This window comes from Strix aluco, chromosome 3, assembly GCF_031877795.1.
Source record: "Strix aluco isolate bStrAlu1 chromosome 3, bStrAlu1.hap1, whole genome shotgun sequence".
Lineage (NCBI taxonomy): Eukaryota > Metazoa > Chordata > Aves > Strigiformes > Strigidae > Strix > Strix aluco.
The window spans coordinates 74,157,326-74,184,492 of record NC_133933.1 but is presented as its reverse complement, the minus strand read 5'-3'; the positions used below and the strand labels follow the sequence as shown (position 1 = coordinate 74,184,492).

General features: G+C 42.1%; 1 protein-coding gene across 1 annotated transcript in view; it reads left to right on the top strand.

Moving 5' to 3' along the window:
- Positions 1-5,123: 5,123 nt before the first annotated feature.
- The window catches only part of NKAIN2 (sodium/potassium transporting ATPase interacting 2), a 578,259-nt gene continuing 556,215 nt past the window's right edge, over positions 5,124-27,167 (top strand). The window contains exon 1 of the mRNA XM_074819203.1: positions 5,124-5,275. Coding sequence (XP_074675304.1) covers positions 5,222-5,275 — 54 coding nt within the window. The 5' untranslated portion in view covers positions 5,124-5,221. The remainder of the gene's footprint in view (positions 5,276-27,167) is intronic.

Below are 27,167 nucleotides of genomic sequence, written 5' to 3'. Positions count from 1 at the left end.
GCCAGAGTGCATGACATGGCCTCAGATCTCTAGCATAGGGTGGTAGAAATAATGGGCTTTCAAAATAGGAGCCAAGCACTTTTTCGTCTTTGCAGCAGCCAGGATATATCACTAAGCTTCGTATTTCCGTCTTTCATTTCATTCATGAAATGATGTCCCTCCTAATTTGCCTCACCCTCTGGCTAGTTGTTGTCTAGTGACTTACAAGTCTCAAATTCATGCCTGAAAGGGATAATACTGGTCTTCTCATTCAGTTAAAACAAAGAGTTACTTAGAAAATGTACACATTTAAACCCACCTTAATATTTCAAATATCATTATTTTCAGTAGAAACTGCTTCTTAGTTAAATGGCTTTCAGGCATCAGACTATTATATGACAGATGATTTTGTCACTATGCAAAATGTGAAACCTGTAATCAACTTGTTATGGCATTTCACAAAAGTATGTGACAGTAAAATAAGTAAACTGTCATTTGGGCAATCAAGTCTTGAAATCCTGCAGGAGGAAAAAAAAAGTACCTGACACTCAATCTTCATGGTAGGGATGAGGTTCAAAAAATAATTTAATACTGCTACAATCTTACAGGATTGAATAGAATTCTTACTGCAGTGTGCTTAAGCCTGCAATAATTTTGTATTATGTTTTAATCATGTATTTTCCCCCCTAATTGATTTTTTCCCCAGATAATGTATATGCACGTCACACAGCAAGGTCTGCTCTGTTACAAGGTGTTGTTTAAACTGAAACAATATTTTCCCTTTACTATTGATGACAACATTACCAATTACCAAGAACTCTCAGACTGGTTTGATATGAGAATGGATACAGTAGGCAGAAGCCCATGCTGATTTACCAGCGCCTGTGACAGTTTGGGCAGACAGGGTGCTGGCAGCAGGGAAGGGCAAGCTCCTACATGGCTGGAATGCTTGGGATGACGTGCCACCAAACCTGTGCTGTGCTGGCTTTTACAGATTTCACATAGAAGTTTTTTTAAAGGAAAGGGATATACAAGCTATGGTTCATGAGCCACTTGTGGTCCTTCATGCTGCTTCGTTTGGCCTGTGGCTTGTTCTCGGAAGTCCTTGTTCTCCCCTGTGGCTGCAGGTATGATGAAGTGGCTGGTAGCTGCAGCCCTCCTTGTGCACCCCTCTCACCCAAGCACTCCTCCAGGCTCAGGGAAGGAACAGGCTAGGGACAGGCTTACAACCAATTAGTAAGTCCTGTCAAATGGGACTGTGGGAAGGCACTGGGGGACACACCAGCTTTTGCCATTATGCCACCAAAAGGCATGTTCCCCACTTCCCTCAAAAGAGCAGACACCATGGGTGTACAGGGACTATCAATGAGCTCTTATAACTGAGGAAGTAAAATGAATTTTTAGTCTCCTGTTTCCAGTCATTAGTGACGGTCACAAATTTTGGAACTGATCTCTTCCCAGAGATAAGTTATAAGAATATGAATAACATCACACTTAATTATGAGAAGAGTGAAAGGAAACAGGGAAACCTATTTTTATCTTCTTTTTTTTTTTTTTTTTTTTTTTTTGCCTTGTGGCTTCTTTATGGTTACAAACCAATTGGTGAAATCACTGAAATCTGCAAGTTAATATTTTGCATGGAATAACCTTCACTGAAGAGCACTGCACAACCTGGCTTTGCAGAAAATGGGTTTTGTTTTGACAAAGTTATGAACATTTGGAAATTACTCACTGTCCACACACAACATGCCTTTTGTGAAGTCTAACTGGGAACCTACAAAACAATATTACTGTATGGACACAGCTGATCTCGCCACATGTTGAAGCTGTGGGGCCCCAAGAACAGGCTTAGTCTGGCCTGGGAAAGGCCCTGAGCATTTGACCTAATGAGAGCTGAATCCTGTGGCTCACCTCGAGTACTCAGGGAGCAGACTATAAGGATTCAGCGACAGTGTTTTGCTCATCCTTCCCCGCCTGCTCTACATAGTGATACCATAACTTTTTTTCCCTCCCAATATATAATTTGTAGCCTCTCTAATTGCACAGAGCGAGAGAAGGCAAGTCTGCAACAAGCCTAACTGTGGTGAATCTGTTGACTACAGAGAGGAGGAATCCTCTTTCACACCTCAATGGTGGGTTACAGCTGGAGACTCTCACAGAGAACCTAAACATCACTATTGTCAACAAGCTTAAGAGAGATGGAGGAATAACTTCCTCTTTAAATCTCAGCTTTTGGGAAGGTTCATACTTGGAAAGGTAGAAAGACTGAAACAACAGCAGAGAGAAACTGTGACAGAGGCAGCAACAGACCTCAAAGGTCAGGGAAAAGAGCATTTCACACAACTGACTTCTTTGACTTCATCTGCCTTTGCTAAGGCCTTGTTCTACTCCTAAGAGGGACCTTACCAAGCAGCTCTGACCAAAAGCAGAGACAGGACAAAATGCAGTCCAACCCATACATCTGATATTGTAAAGCGGAGAGAATGGATAAGAGTGGCATGGAGAAAGGCTGCTGGTGTGGAAAGGTAAGCCATAGACCAGAGGGAACTGGAGAACAGTGGCAAGAAGAGACACAATTACTTTGAAGCTCAGGAGAGGGCAAAGAATTGGAGCTTCTTACTGAAAAGCAAAGCTGTAGAAGAAGGTGCTGAGAAAAGGATCAGGGAGCTCTGGAAAACTATAGGAGTCCATGGAGATCATGCTTTTGGACTCTGTCACTACCACCTACACTTTCCTTAGGAAACCTCCCACTGTAATAAACAACCAGATCAGTTATGGACACACACAGAGCACTAGTGTTAGCTTCCTCTCAAGAGTCTAAATGAGTACAAGTTGCCCCTTCTCCTGTTAGCTTCCCTGCTCCCAGTTTCAGATAATCAGATATACTCTTCTTGCCGCTTTGCCAGTTTTACCAGGAGACAATGGCTGTGGGTAAATAAAAAGTGTTTTCCATTGTTTTTTGACCACCCTGACTCCTCAGTCAGGCAGAATTCACTATACTGGAAGGGATCAGTACACAAAGGCTAACATGCCTGGGATGAGACAGAAGTAATTACACAGAAACTGCAGAGTCTACCACTAGATCTTGTCTAGTTCAAATCTAAAGTTCAAATGACCATAATACCAACTAATACCTGCACACCAATATCACTTCTGTAAAATGCATGAATAGCATGCTGGAGAAGTCAAGAAAGACTATTTGAGTCCAGAGGTACCTGAGCTATTCTCTGCCACTTGCTGGATGTCTCTGCTCTCTGAGCCTCAGTAGCTCCACAGCTTTATTTCTTCTCAGATACAGCTCTCCCTGGCTGTTGCCTCCTTAGGTCCTAAAGTGAATGTGTTTGCTGTGTTTGGTACTCTGCACAACCAGTGATTTGACAGGTCAATGCTGTTTCTGATAGCACAGAAGCTGACGATCAGAAGGACGTCCTTATGGAGTAGAGGACAACCAGTGTCACCTTTGTGTGTGTTTTGCTCGCCTGTGGAGTGCTCATTATGTTATAAGGCATTTTAGGAATCATAACTGTTCATTTGACAGCCTGCCAACTATTTTGACAAACCCGCTTAGAAAGTGAGAGACAAACTACATAGGGTTCTAAGCTTCCAGAGAGCTTCCAGTTTCACAGACTATTTGTGCTGCAAACAAACATCCACATGTGCTCGGAAAACCTAGTGATGTTCCTCCAGTTCAAAATTGTTGATGTCACTGCTAAAACTACCTCTGTCAACGGGCAGGTCAGCAAAAAAGTGACCTGGTCCGAATGCAATGTCAAGACCGCTGCTGATGACACAGCAAGTAACAGTCTTTGGACTCTGATTGACACACCAGAACTTGACATAGCATTTCCCACCAAGTTTATGTATTCTGGATGCTTTTGATAGCAGAGAAAGACTGGACCATGCCACTAAGCGCAAACGTTCCTCTCATGATGGCGAGCAGAAACAGTTCCCTGAAAACAATTAATATTTTTTCTGGATTTGCCCGGTCTTGTCCTTCTTTTCCCGCCCTCGCCCTGCAGCTCCTGGCCTCTGCTCCGCATCCCTCCCAGACAGCCTCTTCCCATCTGCCCCCGCCTCTGTCCTCTGCCCGGGGTGGGTGGGACACCGCTGCTGGGGGCAGGCTGGGGGCCGGCGTACCCCCGGATCTCTGGGGGAGCTCTCCCCGGTGCCGGCCGGAGCGGCGGCGGCGGCAGCAGCGGCAGCCGCCGCGGGGGAAGAGCGGACTGGGGCGGCCTCCCCCTGCACCGCCGGCCGCGGCTCGGCAGGCGGCAGCATCGCGCCCCACCGCCGGGCCGCGTCCGCGCCGGGTCCGCGCCGTGCCGCTCCGCGCCCGGCCCCTCCGTGACTGCGGCCGCGCCATGCTCCGCGCCCTTGCCGCCCCCTCCCCCCCCCGCCCCCCAACACCGGCGAGGGGGCTGTGCCCGGGCGGCGGCGGGGCTGCGGCGGGCGCCGGCTGGGCGCGGCGCGTGTGCGGGGGAGCCCCGGGAGGGGTGGGCACCCCGGGAGGGGTGGGCGCGGAGAGGTGTCCCGCCGAGACAAAGGCGCCCGGAGGGTGAAGCCGCCCTCGCCGCGCCCTCGCAGACAAAGCGGTAGCCGCCCCGTCCCCGCGCTGCGCCGCCCCTCCGCGCCCTCCCGTGGGGGAGCCCCCAGGCGGGGGGTTTCCACTGCTGGGGCTGCCTGAGCCCTACCGGGAGGAGGAGGAGGAGGAGGAGGAGGGAGGGTGGGGGAGCGGCTGTGCTGTGGGCAGGAGGGAAGCCGCTCTCCGAGCGTGAACTGAGCTCAGCACCGCCGCCTGCCTCGCCGTCCCTCCCTCCCTCCCTCCCTCCCTCCTTCTCCTCCTCCTCTCCCTCTCCTCCCCCCGCCGCCTCCCCCCGCCGCAGACGGCTGCGAGCCCGGATGGTTTGCGAGCGGAGTTGAGGGGGCAAACTTTGAAGCCCAGATGCCTCTGGGGCTGCGCGGCAGAGCGCGGCTGCTCCTGCAGGCACCTGCCGCCGCCCTCCCCCCGGCGCTGCCGCCGCCCTCCGCGGGGGCGGCCGGCCCCGCTGCCGGCGGCCGCCGAGGCGGCGGGCGCTGCGGCCGCGGCTAGGGCGGGCGGGCGGCGGGCGCGCCCCCATGCGGGTCCCGGGCTGGGGCGCGCCGGCGGCGGCAGGCGGGAGCCGGGCGGCGGCCGGGCGGTGCTCTCCCGCCGCCTGAGCGGGCGCGGCGCGGCGCGGCGGGACGGCGGCGCGGGGTGCCGGGAGCCATGGGCTATTGCAGCGGCCGGTGCACGCTGGTGGCGGTGTGCGGCGCGCAGCTGGTGAGTGGCGGCGGGGGCGGCCCGCGGTGGGAGCGGGCGGGGAGCGGGGGGGGCGGCGGCGGCTCCCCCGCTGGCGGAGGGGGAGCGCGGGGGGGGGGGGGGGGCAGCGGCCGCGCTTGGGGCGAGGAGCGGGGCGCGGGGTGAGGTGGCAGGGTGGGCCATAGGGGCTGCGTTACAGGTAGTTTCGCGGAAGCTTTGCCGGGGAGGCTGCGGTGGGCGCCCGGCGGAGTTAATAAACTCGGGCATCTTTCCCAAGCCTTGACTCAACTTGGTGCCTGGGTTTCCTCTGGCAGGCCGGTATTTGGCTGGCCTTACGTAAAGCAGGGACGCGGCGTGGCAGGGGTGATGCATAGCGTGCAAACAGTTTGCCATACAGGTGTGTGTGTGTGTGTGTGTGTGTGTGAAGTTGTTATCCTGAGCTCTTCTGCAGATGTGTACCTCCCCCCGCCCCCCTTCAGACTTATTGGCCAGTGTTTGTTAACATCGTAATGTTATGTCCTTCCAGAGCTAAAACAGTTATATATTTATAGTTACCTTTAGAGGAGACATGTGGCAGCACTTGTAAACTAGACTGAGTTTAAAAAGTAGGCACTGAGATACAATAACAAAGAAACTACCTAAAAATAGACCTGCTTAGCAAGACGGTTAGACTGTGCAATTGTGTCGTGGCACCTGAAAAGTGAATGGGTTTAAAGTTAAACTAAAGAAATGTCCCTTCTATACATGGGTTTGTTGCTGTCAGATCGGGTACATGATGTGTAGAATTCCTGTGGATTTGGATGCAGTGACACACAGCTAAAGACCTGTCAGTGGAACATGCCCCATTTCTTATTTTCATTAGACCAAGTGCTCGTGTGCTGGCAGAGCAGGTGCTGGAAGCACCTTTGTTAAGCAGTTAACCTTATAGCAGGAAGGAAATAATTCATGTTACTCCATCCCTCTACCTCTTACTGAATAGTTTTGCTGAGAAAGTGTTAGTCGGTATCAATAGCAACCAGCATTGTCACCAATTCCTCTCCTGCAGACAGGTACTAAGAGAACTACAGAAGAAAAAACCCACTAGATTTCAGAGAACAAAATCAGTAAAACGGTACATAGGAAAAGGAAGATGTGTTAGCAGATGAGAAATTCAAAATGCCTGTGGTCTTTCTATCGGTTGTCATCAACCCTTAATCCTTTTGTATTCTGGAAAACATTTTATTTGTATATGCTGTTCTCCACCTAAGTTATCTGATTCTTTGTAGCTGGAAGTATCTTATCGGATGTGATTTATTCATGCACACTGTCTAAAAAAAGAATCTTAAATAGAAGTAGTGAATCTTGAGTGGAATGGTAGGAATGTAACCTTTTCCAGCAATTTGGAAACATAAAATTAATCACTGAAGTTCTTCAGATCCATTTAAGTTTCAGAGGCAGACTTTTCTTCTTATTTTTTTTTTTCCTGCAAAGAGAACAAAAAGTGGTTTAAATTGTACCTTTTACACATAAAAGGTTGATTTTTTTTTTTTTTTTCTAATGCATTCAACAACAGTAAGGTTATGATGACTATGGAATGTGCTAAGATTTTAAATTATAATTGTTTTGAAAGCCTGTGAAGGAAAACATATTTGCTAACTCATGGTGACAAAAATATGTGCAAAACCCACAGTAAAAACATCAACAGAAATGCCCCCTGGGAATGTATCAGCAAGTGGATGAGCAGGTAAGCTAATGTAGAATTGTAGCATTACTGTAAGCTTGCTAAAAGTGCTTGTAAACTACAGGGTCAAATATATATATTTTTTTTTAAAAGTAAATATTTTTTTCTTGAGTAGCTTAAGCAAACTTAAAATATTTTCATAAACTGAAAGCAAACGTGAAAATTTTTACTGAGCAAGAAAAGGGTATGCTAGCAGCAACGCAAACCTCTGAATCACACTTGGCCTATGTAATGACATTTAGATAGGTTCAAAGCAGGAATAACAATTTACATGACAAAAAGGATTTAGGAATGGAAAAAATGATGCGCTTTATTAAAATCGCTTGTCATATTCCTTCATGTGCCATATACCATCAGATGGAACAGATCATGAGTTTTAAGTCAAGGAAACTTAACTTTCCTAAGTAGGCCTGTGGGTGATCATCAGTTGTCACTACTTTTTAGGTAAAGGCTACTTAAAGGAGCAAATGCTGTCAAGATTCATCCTAGAATTAGCAGCCACGTTAATGCCGATGCAATTCAAAAACAAAGGATGAAGAAGTTATCTAGCCTGGGGAGATGGGCATGGGAATCCTTTCTATAATGATAAACATAGTTTAAAAAAAAATGGAGAAAACTTTTAACGTGAATGTTGTTTATTACTGATACCTAGGTTTCAGTTTTAAAATGGTCATGTTTGGAGTAGAAAATATATTTTTGTTTCAGGGGAAAAAAGTTTGTAAAAAGAAAGGTTTCTTCCAATTTTTAATGCAAATATTTTCTTCCATCTCTGCAGAGCTAGGGTGTGGTGATTTAATTGGTCTTTGTAGGCACTGTACAATAAATAATACTGAGGAATACTGCAGTTCATTAGAGAAGCTGTTGCATATTTTACATATATAGAAATGATGTAGATGTCACAAATGGACAAAAAAAGGTGATTGTTTCAAATACTGGTACAGGACTAGAGCTGCATCAACTTGAGAGACCCTGTGCAAGCAGAATTATTTTCATAAATGCATTTTAAATGCTTATAGCTAAGGCAACATACTGTACCATCAGATTATCAGAAAGCTCAAGGAATGTTTCTGCTCTCAAGGGCATACTGATCATTGCTCCCCTACTTATTAACATACATATACCTTCCTGTTTGTGCTCTCATTTGTACTATGGAAAACAACCTTTGACAGCTCATTTTCCTCTGCATTTGTAGCCAACGAGAAGAATTAACAGCAAGTAAAAGCTAATTTTGCTGATATTAGGAACAAGGCATTGCCTTCTGTATACAGAGCTAATTATCTCAAAATATCTTTTCATTTTTTTAAGATACTAATTTTGGTCTTTCTGGTCCTTTGTCCTTCTGAAGACAACCCGGGGCATCGTGGGCTCTCATGGTTATAGAGGCTCTGGTGGTTTTTGCTGTGTGTCAGCTATCCTGGTTTCATTGGAAGAATTCTCTGCTATGGCATTTTGTCCTTTAAACCTCTTTATTTTCGGGTGTCTCCTTGTCTATTAATAGCTTACATCAGTAACACTAATATCTTGTTGCTTAGTCTTTTTAATAACAAGAGCAGCAGAGGTGAAACTGCCAGATTATTCTGCTTTCTGTAAGGCTTCAAGAGCCCCATGGCTCTTGAAGTTTGAAACTTTCTACGTGTCCACTGTTGCTGCTTGGGAAACTTGGAGCAGTGGCAAAACAGTAAAAAGTTCTGCATGTTTTCAACTTGGAAACTCTCTTCCCAAGTGCAGTGATGAGAAAGGACAACATTTGTTATGGAAACTTTAAGTCTCCAGGAATCATTGCCTTACTGTTTCTATCCATCAAAGATTGCCATACTCCCAGGGCTAATTAGATGATGGATAATTCAGCCTTTGCACTGCCTTTTCTGTTTTCATCTGCATTTATTGAATTTATTTATATCATTCTTTTTGTACATTTTGTCTGTTCATTTTCTTTCTTTTTTTTTTTTTTTTTCCTAAAGTAAATTGTAATGCAGTTCAGATATTCCAGCTAAGTATTAAAAACTGTGTAAAATTTGTAAACAAGCTGCATATATCCCAAGGCTCAGTTAGTGATTCTGGGGTATTCAGTCTGATGCTCTAACAAAGCATGTATTATAATGGGCACAAACTCTTCAATTTCTGAAAATCAATGTCTTTCACAGGCATCAATGTACGGCGTTTGCAGTCTCTCCTTTTCCTCACTAACACCTTGCTGTTTGGGGCATAAGCACACCAACACACAACCTGGTTGTATCTCTTTGCGAACTGTTCCAGTGACAATTCCGGCTGAAGCCACTGTCCAAGTGCGTCATTTTGGCCAAGCAGAACAACAACAGCACCCAGATTTGGTTGCTTTTGCTAACATAGGCCCAATCTTTCTCTTTGCTTTGAGCTAATGAAAAAAAAATGTTCGAAAAGCTAACAGCTTGTATGGAAATGTGCTTGTTCTGTGCTTTTCCACAAATGAATAATGCCAATTAAGAGAAAATTCCAATAGTTTTATTTCAAAAACTGCATCAGCTGAGGTAATTTCTACCACTGTCCATAAACACATATTTAGTTACCTTGTTGTACATGAAGACGGGTATTTGATCTGCAGCAGATAAAGTGGTGGAACCACTCAAACCCAGGAAATTAATTACAAGCAAATAGGGAAGTAGTATCTACTGTATGTCTTCTGTGACGACTTCTGACATCATGAGAGATGCCCGTAATCTATACTGCACACATGATATAAGACTGAAGAGTGTCCTGTTCTCTTCCAGTTTTCACATGTATTATAAAACAATGGGATATGTAATAGAACTGAGCTTGGTTTTTAAAGAAAAAGTCTGCCTTGGTGATCAGCCCTGTAAAGTTTTGGGTTGCCTTTTTTAAAAAAGGACAGCAAACATTCTTATGCTCATGCAAGTACTTCAGGAATGGTGCTTATGGCAAGTTCTAGTCTATGTCACAAATCTGCCTACAAGGTTTAGCGCAGTTTAATACTATGAATATCCTTGCTTGTGAAAAAACTCATGTTTTAATAGTTTGCAGGTTGAATTGTCTCTGGACCTTCAGGGAGTGAGATTTGCCAGATTACAGCTGAGGTCCCTCTGAGAGCAAAGCAAAGGCGTTCACGCCAGATACTCCCTAGGATTAGCTACTCTGCAGTTTTATGTAATGAAGAACGTCTCTTTGTTAATATAAGCTCTTATACCATGTGTATCATGAGAGTACTTTCCGATAGCACACCAAACCATGTAACTACTGTATGTAGCGTGTTTGGTTTTTTCATTTTTGCTATAGGGAAGCAGTAATGATGATTTTGGTGTTTGCTTTTAATTGCTTGGTTTTGGGGAGGATTGTTTTTTCTTTTTGCTTATGTGTTTTAATTGTGTTTCATTGTCACCGTTGCCAATGGTTTTCAATAGCAGCTTTAGGACAGAAGTGTCTGTGATGGAAAAGTCTGATGACATATACATGTTCCTACATTTTTTGCTAGCAAAAGGGGAATTAAAGATGTGGGCTTTGCATGTGGAATGGAAAGTGATGTTGTTGCTGCTCTTAGCCTGTGCATCTGTAGGTTTGTCAGTCCAGAAAGAGAGTAGAAATAATTGGTTTCTGGGTTTTGGACAGTACTTAAATATAAGCACTGCCTTTGAAATTGTGACTGTCAACAACTTGTGCCTGTGCCTTCTTTAAAGTTCTGATTCTTGCTTTGTTTCAGTTTTGATAGGAAGGAAAGTGAAAGTCTTAGTCGCATTGTCTCCAAAAACATTGTGATCCTACTAGCAATGAAAATGAAGGGTCCTGTGAATAGCAGACTTTCAACAGATGTGTGTTTGAAAGCTACTGTATAATACTAAGCAGTAGATTTTGAGGTGTTGCTGGGAATATAGGAAACAACAACTTGATCGTGAATTTAGAGAGCTATGAAAGAAATATGTAGCAACCTTTTTAGGTTTAAGTGAGACCTTGGTAGAAAAGTAAACACTTTTTCTATTCTGTTTTTGAGATAAAACACCAGGATTCATAACCAAACATTTTTTTCTGATAACTTGAGGTCAACAATAGTGATGTCAGAGGTAACAGTCCATTATGTCATTTAATTTTAGCAGCTTGATGTTCACTATGAATGATACAGTATTATTTTTCGTAGAAGTGTGGATGGAAAATAGTTGTGAATAACCAATCATGCACTTCAAGAAAAGCAGAATATGTTGTTTTAAGTTACAGGGATAAAAGATTTCAGACCAGCTGAATAGCAAGTTTAATTCACTGCTTTTTGAAGCTGAACTTCTTTAGAGTTCAGTGAGAAGACTCAACATTCAGATACTGTGATGATGGGTAGGAGGGGAAGGTTTAAATAGATGAGAGGAGTTGAATAAGCTACCTGAATATAGGGACTTAGAATATCTAGCGAAGTTACTCTTCTTGTATAGCCATGAGGCAAATCTTTGACAGTAGGAATTAATTTCATATTGACAGAGATTTGAGCTAGCACCTTGAATGATGAGCAGGGTGTGTTGTTGTTTGTTTTTTTTTTTTTTTCCTTTTTCTGTTTCTTTGTAAAAAGCACTAAGTAAGCATTTTTGAAAGACACTAAAAACTCTCTGTAGTCAGTCTGTAGTTGGTAGAGAGAAATCTCTCTTTCTGTAGTCAACAGAAAGGAACAGGCTCCACTGCAGAATGGTTCAAAGCAGAAACATAATGTTTTTAGTGGATAGTGACTTTACTGTCCCAGGCTCAGCTGTGGGAATGTATACAATGCAAGTGCAGCAGATAAAGTTTGTAAACAAGTACTGAGTGACTTGTTCCAGGAAAGAATCTAAAACCTTTGAAGTCTTCTCAATGTCCTGGTGCATCCAATGACATGGATCTCAACATCTAGTTTCAGTTAGCATGAAGTTTTGAGAAATTTCCCTGGGCTTAGGGACTGGTGAGATTCAGCCAGTGTCTGCTCTGGAGGCTGATGTCAGTGCCCAGTGAACTACTTGGGTATCCTCATACATTCCAAACTGCCTTTTTGGTCCCATGGGCCCACTGAGCTCAAGAGATTATCCCAGGTGTGCAATTCCAAAAGAGACAACTGTGCCCACTGACATTTTAGAAGAGAAGGTGTGTCAGAAATCTTGAATTTCTACAGCGTTTATTTATGGTTCTGAATTTAAGTGACATTTAGCGGGGAATAACAATAGTGAGTATTTTCATATTTGGGTGGGAGCGAGGGTGTCGATGATCTGACTAAATCAGAATAATCTCTCTAGGCTCCTCTGTGGTCAGAAGAGGGAATCCTTCAGGGGGCAGGTCAGAGTGGTTAACATTGTTTCTTGCTCTAAACTGCCCTTTAGAGTTGTGTGTTAAATAAAGTGGTCCTTCAGTTTAAGTAGGCTTTTTGGGAGGGGCAGGGAGAGAAGAAATCTCAGACCCATTGTATGCTGTTTTTCCATCCATAGTACTTACCATTTACATCTTCCTCCCTCTTGCATTTTCATTAGTCATTTTACTGAGGACTTCTTGATTTTAAGGATGACTGATCTATAGATTGAGAAATGCTGTTTTGGAAAGGTATTCGTCTCTTCATCGACTGCAAAAGGAAACTAAGAAGCATGGTTTCACCAGAGCAATCTCAGCTTTAGTGCGTATGTCCCTTAAGATCCCCTAGGAAAAAAAAAAAGCTAAAATCAAATGGATAAAACCAATTTATGCTCACTTTGGGTTTTAGGTGGTTTTCTGTAGCTTCCAACAGGAGTGAGGAAGGCAGAGACCATTGTAAGTAATGTGTGATCATAAAAATATGCTGAAAATGCGTAATTTTAAAACATCAAATAATTTATTGTCATCCAGATTAATCTTAATTTATTTTTTTGTTATGGTGAGTGAAAGATAGGGGCTGTTGAGTACTACCTGACTTGTAAAGTAAAATGGACGCAATAGTTGAAATGACATTTTCTTGCCCCTGTGGCAAATAAACATTTCACAGTTTGTTATTTTATCCCCTCTCCCCAGATGTATATGTACCAGCTGGATGGCATCTGAGAATTGTTTCAGCATTTTATCATTCTGTGACTCTCTGATAGAAATGACATTTAGAAGAAAAATTACTGATTTCTGTCCTCACTAAAAAGTAAACATGCATAGCTAATAGTTCTATTCACCACAGATCATACTTATGCATTTTTAATAAAAACTTGATTTTAATTCATACATAACTTATGAGAAATGTTTATCAGTTTAGGGCTCTGCTGATTCCCACTTAAATGTTTACATATATCTGGATACCTTGAAAATCTCTTTCATTTGAGGCTTAGATTTACCTTTTATACACAAGCTTGCTTCTCTGCTGCCTACGTAATGATGAAACGTATAAAAGAAATGCTGATTATTGTACTGATTGCTAAAATCAGTAAAAGTGCCATTTATATGACATAAATGAATCTCAGATTTTCCTATGCTGTTAGAAGTAATAGCTTTCTAACATCAGAGTTTGGCTTTCTGATCTTTTTCTCAGTTGGGATGTTAGGCTGCATCTCTAGTGCCGAGTCACCAGTTACATGTAACTGACAAGGTACCAGTTACGTAAATGGGAATAGGAACGGTCTATTGTATCCTATATTCATACCATAACAGATTGATATTTGGTTTCCTCACCCTTCTTTTCTTATGAGGAAATTCTCATTAGCAGAGTTTTCTACAGAAGGCAGCGTATGAGGTTATTTCTATTATTTCTGAGGCATGTTCAAATGATGATGCCTGTCATGTTTATATGTCATGTCACCTTTCAGAAGGAAAAAATGCAGGACCATTTGCAGATGGTGGGAGAGAGATGCATGCTATTTCATTTAAGCATGTAATGAATAGGCTCTGATCCACCTTCTGGAGGTGGCTACCTCTTTCCATTGACTATATAGGGATCTTTGAGTTGCTGCCCAGTTGGGAATGAAACTCCAGCCTCTATTCTGCATGCACTCTTATTTATTTCATTATTTAGTCAAGTCTGCGGATCTTTGATAGTATCTTTGTACTAAATGAGAGGGAATAGACTGTGAAACTTTTTTTTTTTTTTTCTTTAGGATTTAGGCAGAATATACATGAGTGATGCATAACATTTCTTCTGGATGAATGGAAGTCATGCTAGAGGCTTAGAACAAGGGTCAGAGGGCTGTCTTTGTTCACCTTGAATAACATTTACTGTCTGAGTGATCCTGCAGTAGTGAATGAAATAGGTCTACATGAACAACATAGTATTAAGAGATAGAGAGTCTTGAATCTAAGGTACTGACTCATATCTGTGTAAGAAAGCTTAACTGTCTTAGGAAAAGATGTAATTCCAGGTGACTCACACCATGGGTCAATTTACTAATTAAAAATTCCTTTAAACTTCTTCATAGACGGACTACTAATTGGCCCTCAACAAGTTTATTCTTCTCGTTTGAAGATAAAAAGCTTTTGTGAGGAAAGGAAGATAGATGCTACGATGTCTCTTTAGAACAATGCATGGATCTTTGAAAAGCCATTCTTCAATAATTAAACAGAATGTGAAGTTTGCAAATTTTTGCCATGACCAACAATGGCCCAGCATTTTTCATTATCCTCTGGTCGCAGTCTCTGTGGCAGGCTGTTCTATAACAGAGCACAGAAACAAAAGGAGAAAAAAGCCCGTTGTATGTCATTGCTGCCTTCACAAAGCCACAAATACATTAAATTCAAGATACTGTTCATTGTGCACTTGAGCCACCAGTGACAAAGGTGCTGTGAGTACCACTGATTATCAGGCAGTCATATGTCATTACATCACTGTTCAAATTGGCAGAGCAAATGGCAGTAAAACAAATGAAAACATTAGCAGCTAAAGGCATGCAAAAGAATAAGAGGCTTGTCTGAAAATAAAGAATGGAAAATATGGACGTTATTTTTGCCATTAGCTATAAAATTGATTTTCACTTTTTTCATATTTTTTTAAATTTATTTTTAAGTTCTTGGCCATGCCCATCTCGTGCCCTTGAGGCCAGTTAGCTTTTATTTTCTTTGACACTAGTAGCAGTCACAGGCAGTGACAGCAGCTGGTAACAAGCCAGATGATGGCACTGGTTGTGTTAACATAAGACATGGGCTTCAGTGTATCCTGAAAACAGAGCTCATTGTCTTGGATTTGATCAGACTGGCTTTCCTGAGTGTGGAGCTGGCAGCAAATTTGGTACTTGCAGAGGGAAAACCACAACAAGCTGGATGCAGCATTCAGCAATATACCTAGTAATGTCTGTTTCTGGTGCTGGCAACCTCTCAGAATATTTAGAGGAGCTGCTGTCTGGTACAATTATTTTTTTTTTTTTTCCCCATCACCCAGGGGTAGGGTCGTAATGGCATGTACAGAAGAAAGTTGTTGGCCTCAACTGCTGGAAGAGATGGTGTCTGTTCTGCGTCGTGCTAAACTGTGCTTTTTCAGATGCATAATAAAAGTTATTTATGGACACCGATAAAGTGGTATCTGTTGTATAATATCACAGATAGGCATAAGGACAATAACAAAAGGCAGCTGGTTTAGTAAGCTCTATTTGCTGCAGAAATGTGCTGTTCTTTGCGAATTGAAATAAAAAAAGTGGGGGGAGAATGTTGTGTTTTTTTCTGGTTCCTGGCATTTGCAATCATTCTTGCTTTGCAGTGTGCTTATAAAGACAATTATGTGGGTCCCATGTCAGTATTATATTTGTCATGACTAGCACCTTATTAGAGGACAGCTGCTCCTCTCTGCCCAGCACATATACGTAACTACCACTGACAATAATAGAAGTTATGAGTGTAGCCCTCCTCTGCATTACACCGACGGGGGATGCTGGAGCTCTCGTGGTTTCAGTTAATTAACATAGATGTAAAACTAGGAGTGAAGCAGTGATGGATCTGGGATTATTCACATGCTTGTTCAGAGCGCAGTGCCTGTGAGGAGGCTTTGAACTTCCAGCAGTTTCTACTTGGACCTTGTAACAGGTGAGTAAGAAAGGCACTGTCTCAAGGCACATCATCTGAGTCTCTCAGATCATGCTGAGTACCTTCACTAGAAGGCCAGATATTCAGGTCCCCATCAACCTAGGGCAGCTATAAGGAAGATTGTTGTGCTGAGGATATTACCAAGTTATAAGCGTTTTATGGTAACTCCTCAGTCTCTCTCTAATTCCATTTCTCCAGAGCTCCTCAGATGCTGTAGTGGTGCTTTGGCTTCTGTCACTTCTGATAAGAACTGGACCGATTTGGAACAAAGAAGAATACGGAAGTGGCACAGTGCCATCCTCATGCCGTTAAGAGCTAATGCAAACTCATCCAGAGAAAACCATTTGCAATGAACAGCATGGTTTGATGGCTATGCCAAACCCAAGAACATATCCTCAAGAACCACCTCTTGGCATTTTAGCTATTGTAATGAGTTGCATGTGTACATCCTCAGACCTGCACAGTAGGCAGCTCAGACTGGATTAGGGAATGTAACCCCATGCCTCTATGTTCATGTAGGTTTCTCTTTTGTTGCTGTTTTTTGTTTGCTTTTCAAAATTTGAGTAAATTAGTTGTTCTTCAGTATTTCATAGCATCATAGCATAGTTTGGATGGGAAGGGACCTTTAAAGGTCATCTAGTTCAACCCCTCCCTGCCATGGGCAGGGACACCTTCCACTAGACCAGGTTTCTCAGAGCCCCGTCCAACCTGGCCTTGAACACTTCCAGGGACGAGGCATCTACCACCCTTCTGGGCAACCTGTTCCAGTGTTTCACCACCCTCCTCGTAAAAAATTTCTTCCTTATATCTAGTCTAAATCTACCCTTTTTTAGTTGAAAACCATTACCCCTTGTCCTATCGCATTTAGGTCACTAATTGGATTTCTGGGTGAGCACAAGCCCTGACTTTTTTTTGGAAGGTGAAAACTATTAGTTCTGAAACTGCAGCATCTAGACAGTTTTCTTACTAATTTAAGACGAGACAGTTATGCAGAGCTGCAATGATGAATGGATTGAACAGTTAATATTTGACATTTCATTTTATGATTATACCATTTAAAAATAGCTGGCTTTTGACACACTGCTAGTATGTTTTTATATGAGTTAGAAAACCTAGATTTATGGTAAGTTCCCTATTACCTTTTGGTTTGAGGTCTCTGGAGAATGACTGCACTGAAGATCCTAGCTGCTCTGATGTTTGGTGCAAGTATTGATACATTCAATAAAGATGGGTCGGGGAGGTGTGGGCATTCATTTGCCCTCACAGGTGGACTGGCCGGGTGACTGAGAGAGAACTGGGGAATAGCAACACAGTCAGTGGTAAACTTAAAAAAAATATATAAAAAAGAAAAATAAAAATTGTTGTTAATTGTCTGAGGTATATTAAATCTCTGCAAAAGTGAGAACTGGTGATAGCAGCAAGTGCCAGAGAAGTGCTTTAGAACAGCCCTCTCTGAGACAGTTTGGAAGGTATGGATGTCATAACTGGAATGTATGGGAGATGCAAACCTTGTATTTTAACCTCTCCAGATTTCAGGAGAACTTGATTCTAGTCTCTGCACCCCAGGCCCATCTGCACAATTTAGGACAAGATTTTGTCTGCTTTCATAGATGTCTCCCTGTGTTGGTAGTGCCCATCTGTGTCTGGGATCTGCGGGAGACTGATGAGCACATACTCATTCTGTGTGAGCTGTGAATGGTGACATCCAGGGGTCTGAGCCATGCTGGAGCCATTCTTATCCCAACACAGCAATGGCCATTGAGTTGGCCACATTCTTGCAGTGTTAAATGATTTCACAGTGAATTGCATCAATTTCTCACCCACACAATCCAGCAGGAAGGTGGAGGAGAAGGTTTGTGTTCATGCAGAGACCTGAGACTCTGGCACTGGGTTGTCTGTGGTCTTCTTTAGCGGAGCATTGTAGCTTAGAGCTTTTATCCCCTTTATTTTGAAGATGCAAAATTTATAGAGGAGTGTGCTGAGGGATGCTTGCTGAGGGAAGGGATGGGTAATCTTCCAGGATCATTTCCATGTAAAGCATCAACTTCTGTTTGTGAGGAGCCTGTCTTGATGAATGATGCGGTCCCTGCCAAGTCTGTCTTCCTAATTGTGCAGATCTTTCCTAAAGCGGCATGGGTTTGTGCTGCCTCTTACGTAAGGTTCAACCTAGACCCAAATGATCAGTGTGCGATGGTGGGTAACTATGCAGTTCTACTAAAAGTATTGTGTTCTACATCATAGCCATCCTAGAACTTGTGTAAGGTCAGTATGCTAATGCAGCCACCTGAGTCCCTTTAGAACATCAAATTTGATAGAGGTAAAATGTGCTTAGTGAATATTTTTTAAAAGGTCAAAAAGTAAAGATGATTTATTTACTTCAATTACAATTCAGCAGGTCTTAGGTTAAGGTGAGGGACAAAGAAAATAAATCTCTAGAATTATGTTATACTTGACAGAATATTGATCAATAATTGTCTCAGCAGGAGCTGATGGTGGGCTAAAAAGTAGTTTCACAGATTTACATAAATATTTTTGATTGGCACTTCTTTTTGTTACATTGCTCTGCCCAGATTTTTGTTCCACACTCTCCACATTAATGTTTCTGGAATGTTCAATCTCATCCTAATTTTTGATTAAAAATAGGTTAGAAAATTCAGTCTTTCAGTTGTGATCTTACAGTGTAAGAAAATAAATACTTGCTTGGACATTATTAGCTTACTAATATCATGAAGAAGAGTGTTTTACACCATGGTGGTTTTACTGGATGCCCCACACCGTGAGTAGTGCTACCATAATGAAGTTGGCCTTGGAAAGGGAAAGCACTTTCATAGGCATTAAATAATCACTTAGGGAAGATGTGTGTCTGTGGAGTTCTTCTAACAAGAGTACTCATATTTGCAAAATATCATACAGTTATTTTTTTTTTATAACCCCTTTCTTCTTGTGCCTACTTTACAATCTCCCTATGATTGCAGAAGTAATACAAGCTCTTTCACTAGCCAGCTAGCATATTCTTAAAGTAGGTATTTCTAGTGCGTGTTACTGGAGATCTGTGTCATTTTCTGTACCTCTTTCTTTATTTGCTGACATACTTTCCCATCCATGCAAGCACCTGAGAGGAATTCCCAGCAGGTACCTCAGCACCTGGTCTGCCTGTCAGGATAGTGGAGGCAGGCAGGTAACTCTAGGGGGGGAATTCACAACTCTTTGTTAGCATTTACCAAACTTCACTTAGGTGCTTTACATCATGCTCTGGAAGAACCTGTATCTCTACCAACTTGATACAGAATATCAGATCCTAAATTAGGTGCCTAGAGTACACAGAATACTTATGCTCTTTCTGCCCCCATGCACATCTGGTGTATACTTCTTTGTGGTAAGTGTAGAGTAGGTTAAAATATGGACCAAACCTTTTGTTTTACTTTTTTTTTTTTTTCCTTTCTCTTCCCATGCTGCCCCCTCCCCTTAGTATCTGCTTTCAATGCCTTCATCTTTGTAATCAGCTGTGCAATAGCACAGGCAAACTCTCCTCATTAGGCAGCCCCTGATTTGCCTGGACCATCTTGTAGGGCCCTAGTGTCTTTTGGTGGCATGCTGACAGAGGATCTGGAGAATAAGAGAGTCTTTTGCAGAGGCTGATATCACTTATCCTGGTAGATACCCTGCATGATGGAGTGTGCTGCTTCTGAAGCAGGCCAGGTCTAAAGCAAAGTAGAGTTGAAAGGTAGATGCTCACACAGTTCTCCCCTGCCTTCTCCACACACACATGCGTGTGCACATGCACACACTCTGCCATAACCAGATTTGTTAAATTATAGCATCTTCTTATGGATCTGCACAATAAATCAAGAAAAAACATGAAAAAGAGGCTATTTCTTCAGGCTTGCTTATGTAATAAGATGGATATAATTTAAACAGGAAAGCTGTAAAATACAGTTAATAAAATTCATCCTTATAAGGACTATTTACCCTCATAATGGTGACTGAGTCTCTGCTTTTCAAGAGCTGACAGGCACTAATGGAGTATGCGAGAGCGGTTTTCTTTCATACCCTCATTTTGTCACTGTTCATATCTTTTCACTACTTGCATCCTACTTGTATTACTTCCTTGAAATGTCTTGGTAGTAAGAAAAGGTAAATAGAGCCACTGCTTAGTTGATATTTGTGGTATTAGCTTGCCTTCTGCTGCTATGAGAAATATTGCTTATATAGCTGTAAACTAAGCTATATAAGCAGCAAGAATTTCCTACTAAGTAGCTACTGAAACATTCCTGGATGGAATCACTCTTTCTGGTTCTTTCATATGTCACTGAGGCTTCATGAATCTTCTTGGTTGCAGTTAGTCAGTGATCTGTTTGGTGACAAGGCAATGTTTAATCAAACAGATCCACCTATATTTCACTGGACTATCATCTATATTCCCATAGGTAACTGTCATTAAAATTGTGAGGGAATATCAACTCTGTTGCAGCAAAACAGGAGAAAAAGAGGCAGAGAGTTTCCCCCAAAATACTGCGCATCTTGGGGAAATGCATCTTTAGTGAAAGAAAATACATTGACAGTAAGTGAATGGAATGACAGTAAGGCTTATTGGATTCAAGAAATCCAGTTAGGAAAATAAGAACTGGTTTCTGACATAGTAACAGAACCACCACGACATATAGAGATGAAGGAATGGTGATAAGAGACCAGTAAGAGATGGAAGGAAGAGAAAGGAAAGAAGATGCATCACAGATGGGACTGATTTTGAACTTGGGAATTTAATTTCACAAAGATGTATTTCCCCTAGACCAGCCTCTTTTTATACTGCTCTCAAATCCAAAAGGTCGAAATGAATAACAGTTTTTCAGGGATTCATAGTTCAGATAAGAAAGGGATTGAAGGAAGCATGCCAGGTTGAAACATTTATTTGATATCTGTGTACATATACAGGAAATGTATGTGTGTTTATCTAACAGGGAAAAATGGGTATGTCTCAGTGATGTGTAAAGTTGTCATATTTGACATCAAATTCACATTTAAAGCAGTGATGTGTCACGTACTGCAGGTGTACTGCAGTGCATACATGATGACACTTAATATATCGTAGAATTGGGGACTTTCAAAGAAAAACTCACATACCTCTACAGCTTGAGTTGGAAAACTGGGCTTCTTGGGGAAAAGATTAGTAGATGTAGCTTACGCACAGGCAGAATCTTAAACAATATGTTGAATAAAGGGTACATATAAGCAATGGATTACATATCCATTTTCAGCTCAGTGTTGCAACAAAGGAGACAGAAGCTTAAGCAAATATACCTGAATGAAGTCATAGCTCTGAATGTGTGTGCTGTGAGTTTTTAAAATAGAATCTTGTTGAGTTGAATAGAGTCATCTTCTATGCTGCATGGGTGGTACTCAAGACTAGGAGAATGGATGATAAATCTGATACTAATGGAAGTATATTAGAAAGAGATATGAATTTATCTTGATGCATGTGTCACAGGTGAATTTGTCTTTAGCAGACCTACGAGCTGAGTAAATGATAAATGTTTGATATTTATGTCATTGAATTAAATGGGGAAGGTCATTCATTCTGCCAGTTCCTACTATTATTATCAATGCTAGACTGCTAATTTGGGAGAAAAAGGAAGGAGAACAGACAAAAAGAAAATGTAACCTGGGTAATGAGTGGAGGTGGCAAGATTCAGGACCCTGCTGGGAACAGAGAAATACAGAACTCCTCTTCAGAACTGGTATAAACTTCAGAAGCAAATACAGAGAGCATCCACTGCTGGATCTTGCTGGCCAGGAATCTTGTTGGTTCTGGCCATTCTTTAGCGGCATTAGGGCAGTGCCCCAGTGAGTGGAGAGGTGTGTATAGAGACAACAGGGATGGACAGACTGTTTCACGCACACAGGGATGTCTCTTATGTCAGAAACCTGTATTGCTGACCATCAGAACTGATGTTGCCTTTGGTGGAGAAATACCCTGCATTTCTGTTCATTCCAGTCACCCTTGGCTTGCTCACATAAGAGAGAAATTAGTTGAGCCATTTAAGTATTGTGGGTGGAAAAAACCCATACTTCTAGTTTATGTGCTCTATCAGCAAGCACATGCACTTAAAATTAATTTTGTAAAAAAACTTAAAAGTATGCTGTCCTGGCTTCGTCTGGGATAGAGTTAATTTTCTTCCTAGTAGCTGGTACAGTGGTGTGTTTTGGATTTAGTGTGAAAATAACATTGATAACACACTGATGTTTTAGTTGTTGCTAAGTAGCACTTATCACAAATTAAGGATTTTTCAGTTACCCATGCTCTGCTGGCAACGACATGCACAAGAAGGTGGGAGGGAGCATGACCAGGACAGCTGACCCGAACTAGCCAAAGTGATATTCCATACCACAGAACGTCATGCTTCGTATATAAACTGGGGGGAATTGGCTGGGAGGGGCGGATCGCTGCTCAGGCATCGATCAGCAGGGGGTGAACGATTGCATTGTGCATCCCTTGTCTTTTCTTGCATTTTATTTCTCTCTTTTTGTTATAGTAATTTTCGTTGAAATTATTAATTATTTTTATTATTATTGTTATTATTATATTTTAGTTATTAAACTGTTATCATCTTAACGTGTGAGTTTTACTTTTTTTCCGAGTCTCCTCCCCATCCCACTGGGAGGGGGGATGAATGAGCAAGCGTCTGCGTGGTGCTTAGTTGCTGGCAGGGGTTAAACCACAACATATGCTTAGGCCAGTAGTGTAAAAGTTGTAACATAGCCTGTAGTTTATACTGAATATATTTAGAAAGTCTATGAAAATTCGAGCTTCAGCTCAGATTTTATGATAAAGAAATCAACATAAATTGAGGACCCCGTGTAATGTCAGTAAGACAAGCTTTTATTCATAAATTGAATAAACGTTGATTTTTAAAGCAAAACTAAGCCCACGCTAACAAGACACACGATAAAGGACAGAATGCATTACAACTGGGCAACTGTAGTATTTTTAAGACTACCTACAGTGAGAGACCTTTTGGCTAAGACAAGGTGGTAGTTTGTAGGTTTCTCCTGCTTCTGAAACCTGGGGTTTTTTTGCCTTTTCACTCACTTAGCTTACAAAAAAATCAAATAATTTCCCTTTTCCATTTTTCTTTTCACTTTTTGTCAATCAGTACATGCTTGTAGTTGCTGAATGCATAAAAATCTGTGTTATTTTGATTTTGTGGGAGGTTAATTCTTGCTGATGTGAGCTTTTAACTTTGATTTTTCCTAACTTGGTTTTCGTACTCCTTTAAAAATATCTGTGTTTGTTTCCTGGAGTTTATCAATCGCCACAAAAAAATTCTGTTCAAAATTTAAGTATTTACTAAATTCCACTGGAGCTTTCCTGGTATGATATTGATATGTCTAGGTTAAATAATTTTCCCTTAGTTTGCTCTTCTGTGCTTACTCATCCAGCTTACCTTAGTTGCTAGTCAGGCCTGAAGACTACATACTTTTGCAGCTTTGGCTACTTGGTAAGCTAAGAAATAGTCAATATAGTGAAAGCTGTTTAAATTAATTCCATGGACTTGCCTTGGGTCTTAACATAGGCTAATTGCTTGGCTTCTCTGCAGTGAACAGGGTGAGCAGGGCAGGCAGAAGTAGTCCTGGGGTCATGCTGACGGTGAGGAGGGTGTCTTATCCCCCTTCTGGGCTAGGTGTAGGTGTCCAACCACCCCCACGTTATCTAATGCCCACATCAGATGCCTGTGTGGGGTTCGAATCTGCACTTGCAACCTGTGCTGGAGTCAGATACCAAGATCACTCTTTTGGTACTGAGGGGAGGCTCAGTCTTTTCTGTCATGATGTGTCTGGAGAAGGAGTGGTGGTAGCTGTAGTGCTGCCAATTTTTCACATAGTAAGTGACTTGGTTTGCGCACACAAGAAAAAAGCATCCATTCGTTGCCCTCTTGAGCAGACTGGGACTGAAGCCTTCATTTCTCAGCTATCTTGAGAAAGAGTAACCCTCGTCAGCAGCCCAGGAGCAATGGGAACATTAGTCTGGGCTGAGAATAGGACAGAGAAAGGAAAAAGAGGCCTGAGTTCCATATATGTAAAATAAAAGAGTTCCCTAAAGAAATGTACCTGTACTGAGCTCCTTGGACCACTCCACTTGCTTTCTGTGATAGAGTTATAAGATGCATAAACAGTATTAAGAGCAGATCTGTACTGGGAATTTGTTTAGTGTGCTATTGAGTTGGGTAAAAATAATCTCAGCCACTTGCCCAGAGTCATGACATCAATCAGTGGGAACTGGATCTGAAGCCTTAACCCTTTCTACTTTCCCTGTCAGGAGTGATCTTATTTAATTTATTCTTTAGTAAAGTCATTCAAACGTTAGTTACACTAATCATCGCTGTTACCAAAAAACTGGATTCAGGCCCCAGGACAAATGCCTATTTATGAAACTAAAGGTCTTACTAAAAACATTAACTAAATTCCTGAGAAGATTCATGATAAAAACTACTTTTATTACAAATCCAAATTGCTTTGTCAGGAAAAGCAGGATTAAAGTAGAAGGATCAAACATAACTACATAACTTTTATTTCTTTTTTTTTTTTTTTCTTGCACCCTAAGGTATGGTTGTTTCTGTCATCATTAGTAGTTACTTAAAGAAGCCTTGCAGAGGAAAATTTCTTAAGCTTGCTTTCTTTTGCTAAGTTACTGGTCATGGTCTGATTTTATTCAGTGAGACTTTAAAGCCAGTTTCAACCATAACAAAAAATGAGTATACTTGGAGGTCTTTGTGCCTAGGAGAAATACTGAGTAAGTCTAAATCTGGACAGCCTGATAATTCTCATGACGTTGTTCTTTTCTGTTCATTCTCTTAGCTCTGCACTCTCTCCGCAGAACAGTGCCGTGCGTGTGTAGCCTGCCACAGGCTGAGTTTGAGAGTCCCTTCAGACATGGGATGCCACGCGTGAGGGGCCAAGGGCAGCGCACAGAGCGCTGGCATTCTTCACCAGATTGTGGTCTTTTGCCATAGAGTATCCCTGTTAGGGCTCTTTTATTTCTCTGAATAGCTCCTTACATCAATTTCCAGAACAGCTGAAGATACTCTGATATTTGAATTGATATTATTTTTTTTGGAGTCATCTTTCCTGTGTGTTCTTTTCAATGTACCTGGACCACGTTTTGCACAGAATGAAGTTTTTGCTGACCATTGTCCTGTGTTTTACAATGCTGGTATCCCACAGGCAGAACTGAGCTGTTTTTTTCCTAAGCTGTCCTTGTTGGCTGCATTGTCCTTTGAATCTGGGAAAAGAAAGGATGTTGTGGTTTATTTGCTGCATATCCATCTGATTACTGTTACTATGGACTTAGTGCCATCTGCCAGACAAGAAAAAAAACACCACCACAACCACCAAAAAAACCCCCTTACAGTTAAAATGTATTTCTTTGTGACCTACAGTCTTCATAAGTACAGTTCTGGTGCTGTCAGATGTATGGTGTGCTTTCTGGGCTTATCAAAGGTCAGTGATGTTTCTTTATGTTTCCAGTGCCTTTCAGCAAGTGTGCTTTGAACAGACCGATTCTGAGTCTCTGAAAAGAAAGACTCAGGTTTCTGAAAGCTGCCCCTGTTTTCAGTCACCCAAATCTGTTAAAATTAGAATATAAAATGGACATCCAAATGCCCTTCTGGCAGCTTTGAAAGTCTTAGCTTATGGGAACTCTCTTGCAATCGCCAGAGTACCAGTCCATGAAACCTGTATATCAGCCAAGTGATTCAAGAAGGTTATTGGTAGCCACCATTATGGTTTTGTTTTCATTGGCAAAAACATTAATGTAGTAGCTTTGCTATGTTGTCTCAGTTTTTCAGCCAGACTGCCAGTAATAAAAAGTATGATTACTTAATTGGAAATGTGTTACTTGCTATAATTCTTGGAATCTTCTCTGTTGTGTTTTCTTTTCTCTGTCTTATTTTTATTTCTCTTATTATATGTATAAAAATTAATCAGAAGATGATAGGCATTTGTAAAGCGTAGTCTGCTCCTTATATTTGGCAATACAAAGCTCAGTCAGGGATCTTTTCCAGTTTTGATTACTTTTGAAATGTAATGCCTTCTAGCTTTTACCTCTCCATTACTCACCTATATTTACAATATTAAATATTGTCAATAAAGAAGAAATATAGTAGAAATGTTTCCTGACTACTTTTTCATGTTTTCCTTTTTTCTTCCATACCATCTCCCAATAAAGTTTTAAAGCATATGTATCTAATTGATTTCCTTTTCTATAGGAAGTGATTAAGTGTTATGTTAAATGTAATTTATAGAAACAGATGGGCAATTATATGCATGATATCAGATGCTATCTCAGTATCTTTAAAATATATCCTTATATGAATGTTTACTCATGTACAAGTTATTCTCTCTTTAAGGAACACTGATAAGTAACACTATGTGTTGGGCTGACCCTGGCTGGATGCCAGGTGCCCACAAAAGCTGTTCTATCACTCCCCTGCTCAGCTGGACAGGGGAGAGAAAATACAATGAAAGGCTCATGGGTCGAGGGACAGAGAGATCAACTCACCAATTACTGTCACGGGCAAAACAGACTTGACTTGGGGAAATTGGTTGAATTTATTACCAATCAAATCAGAGTAGGATAATGAGAACTAAAAATTAAATCTCAAAACCACCTTACCCCCACCCCTCCCTTCTTCCCGGGCTTAACTTCACTCCCAATTTCTCTACCTCCTCCCCCTGAGCAGCACTGGGGGATGGAGAATGGGGGTTGCGGTTCATCACACATTGTCTCTGCCGCTCCTTCCTCTGCAGGGGAGGACTCCTCACACTGTTCCCTGCTCCAGCGTGGGGTCCCTCCCACGGCAGACAGTCCTCCACAAACTTCTCCAGCGTGAGTCCTTACCACGGGCTGCAGTTCTTCACAAACTGCTCCAGTGTGGGTCCCTCCCACGGGGTGCAGTCCTTCAGGAACAGACTGCTCCAGCGTGGGTCCCCCACGGGGTCACAAGTCCTGCCAGCAAACCTGCTCCAGCGTGGACTCCTCTCTCCATGGGTCCATTAGTCCTGCCAGGAACCTGCTCCAGCATGGGCTTTCCAAGGGGTCATAGCTTCCTTCAAGTTATATGCCCTTGCTGCAGCATGGGGTCCTCCACAGGCTTCAGGTCTATATCTGCTCCACCGCTAACCTCCATGGGCTGCAGGGGGCAGGGGGACATGGTCTTCACCACAGGCTGCAGGGGGACCTCTGCTTCA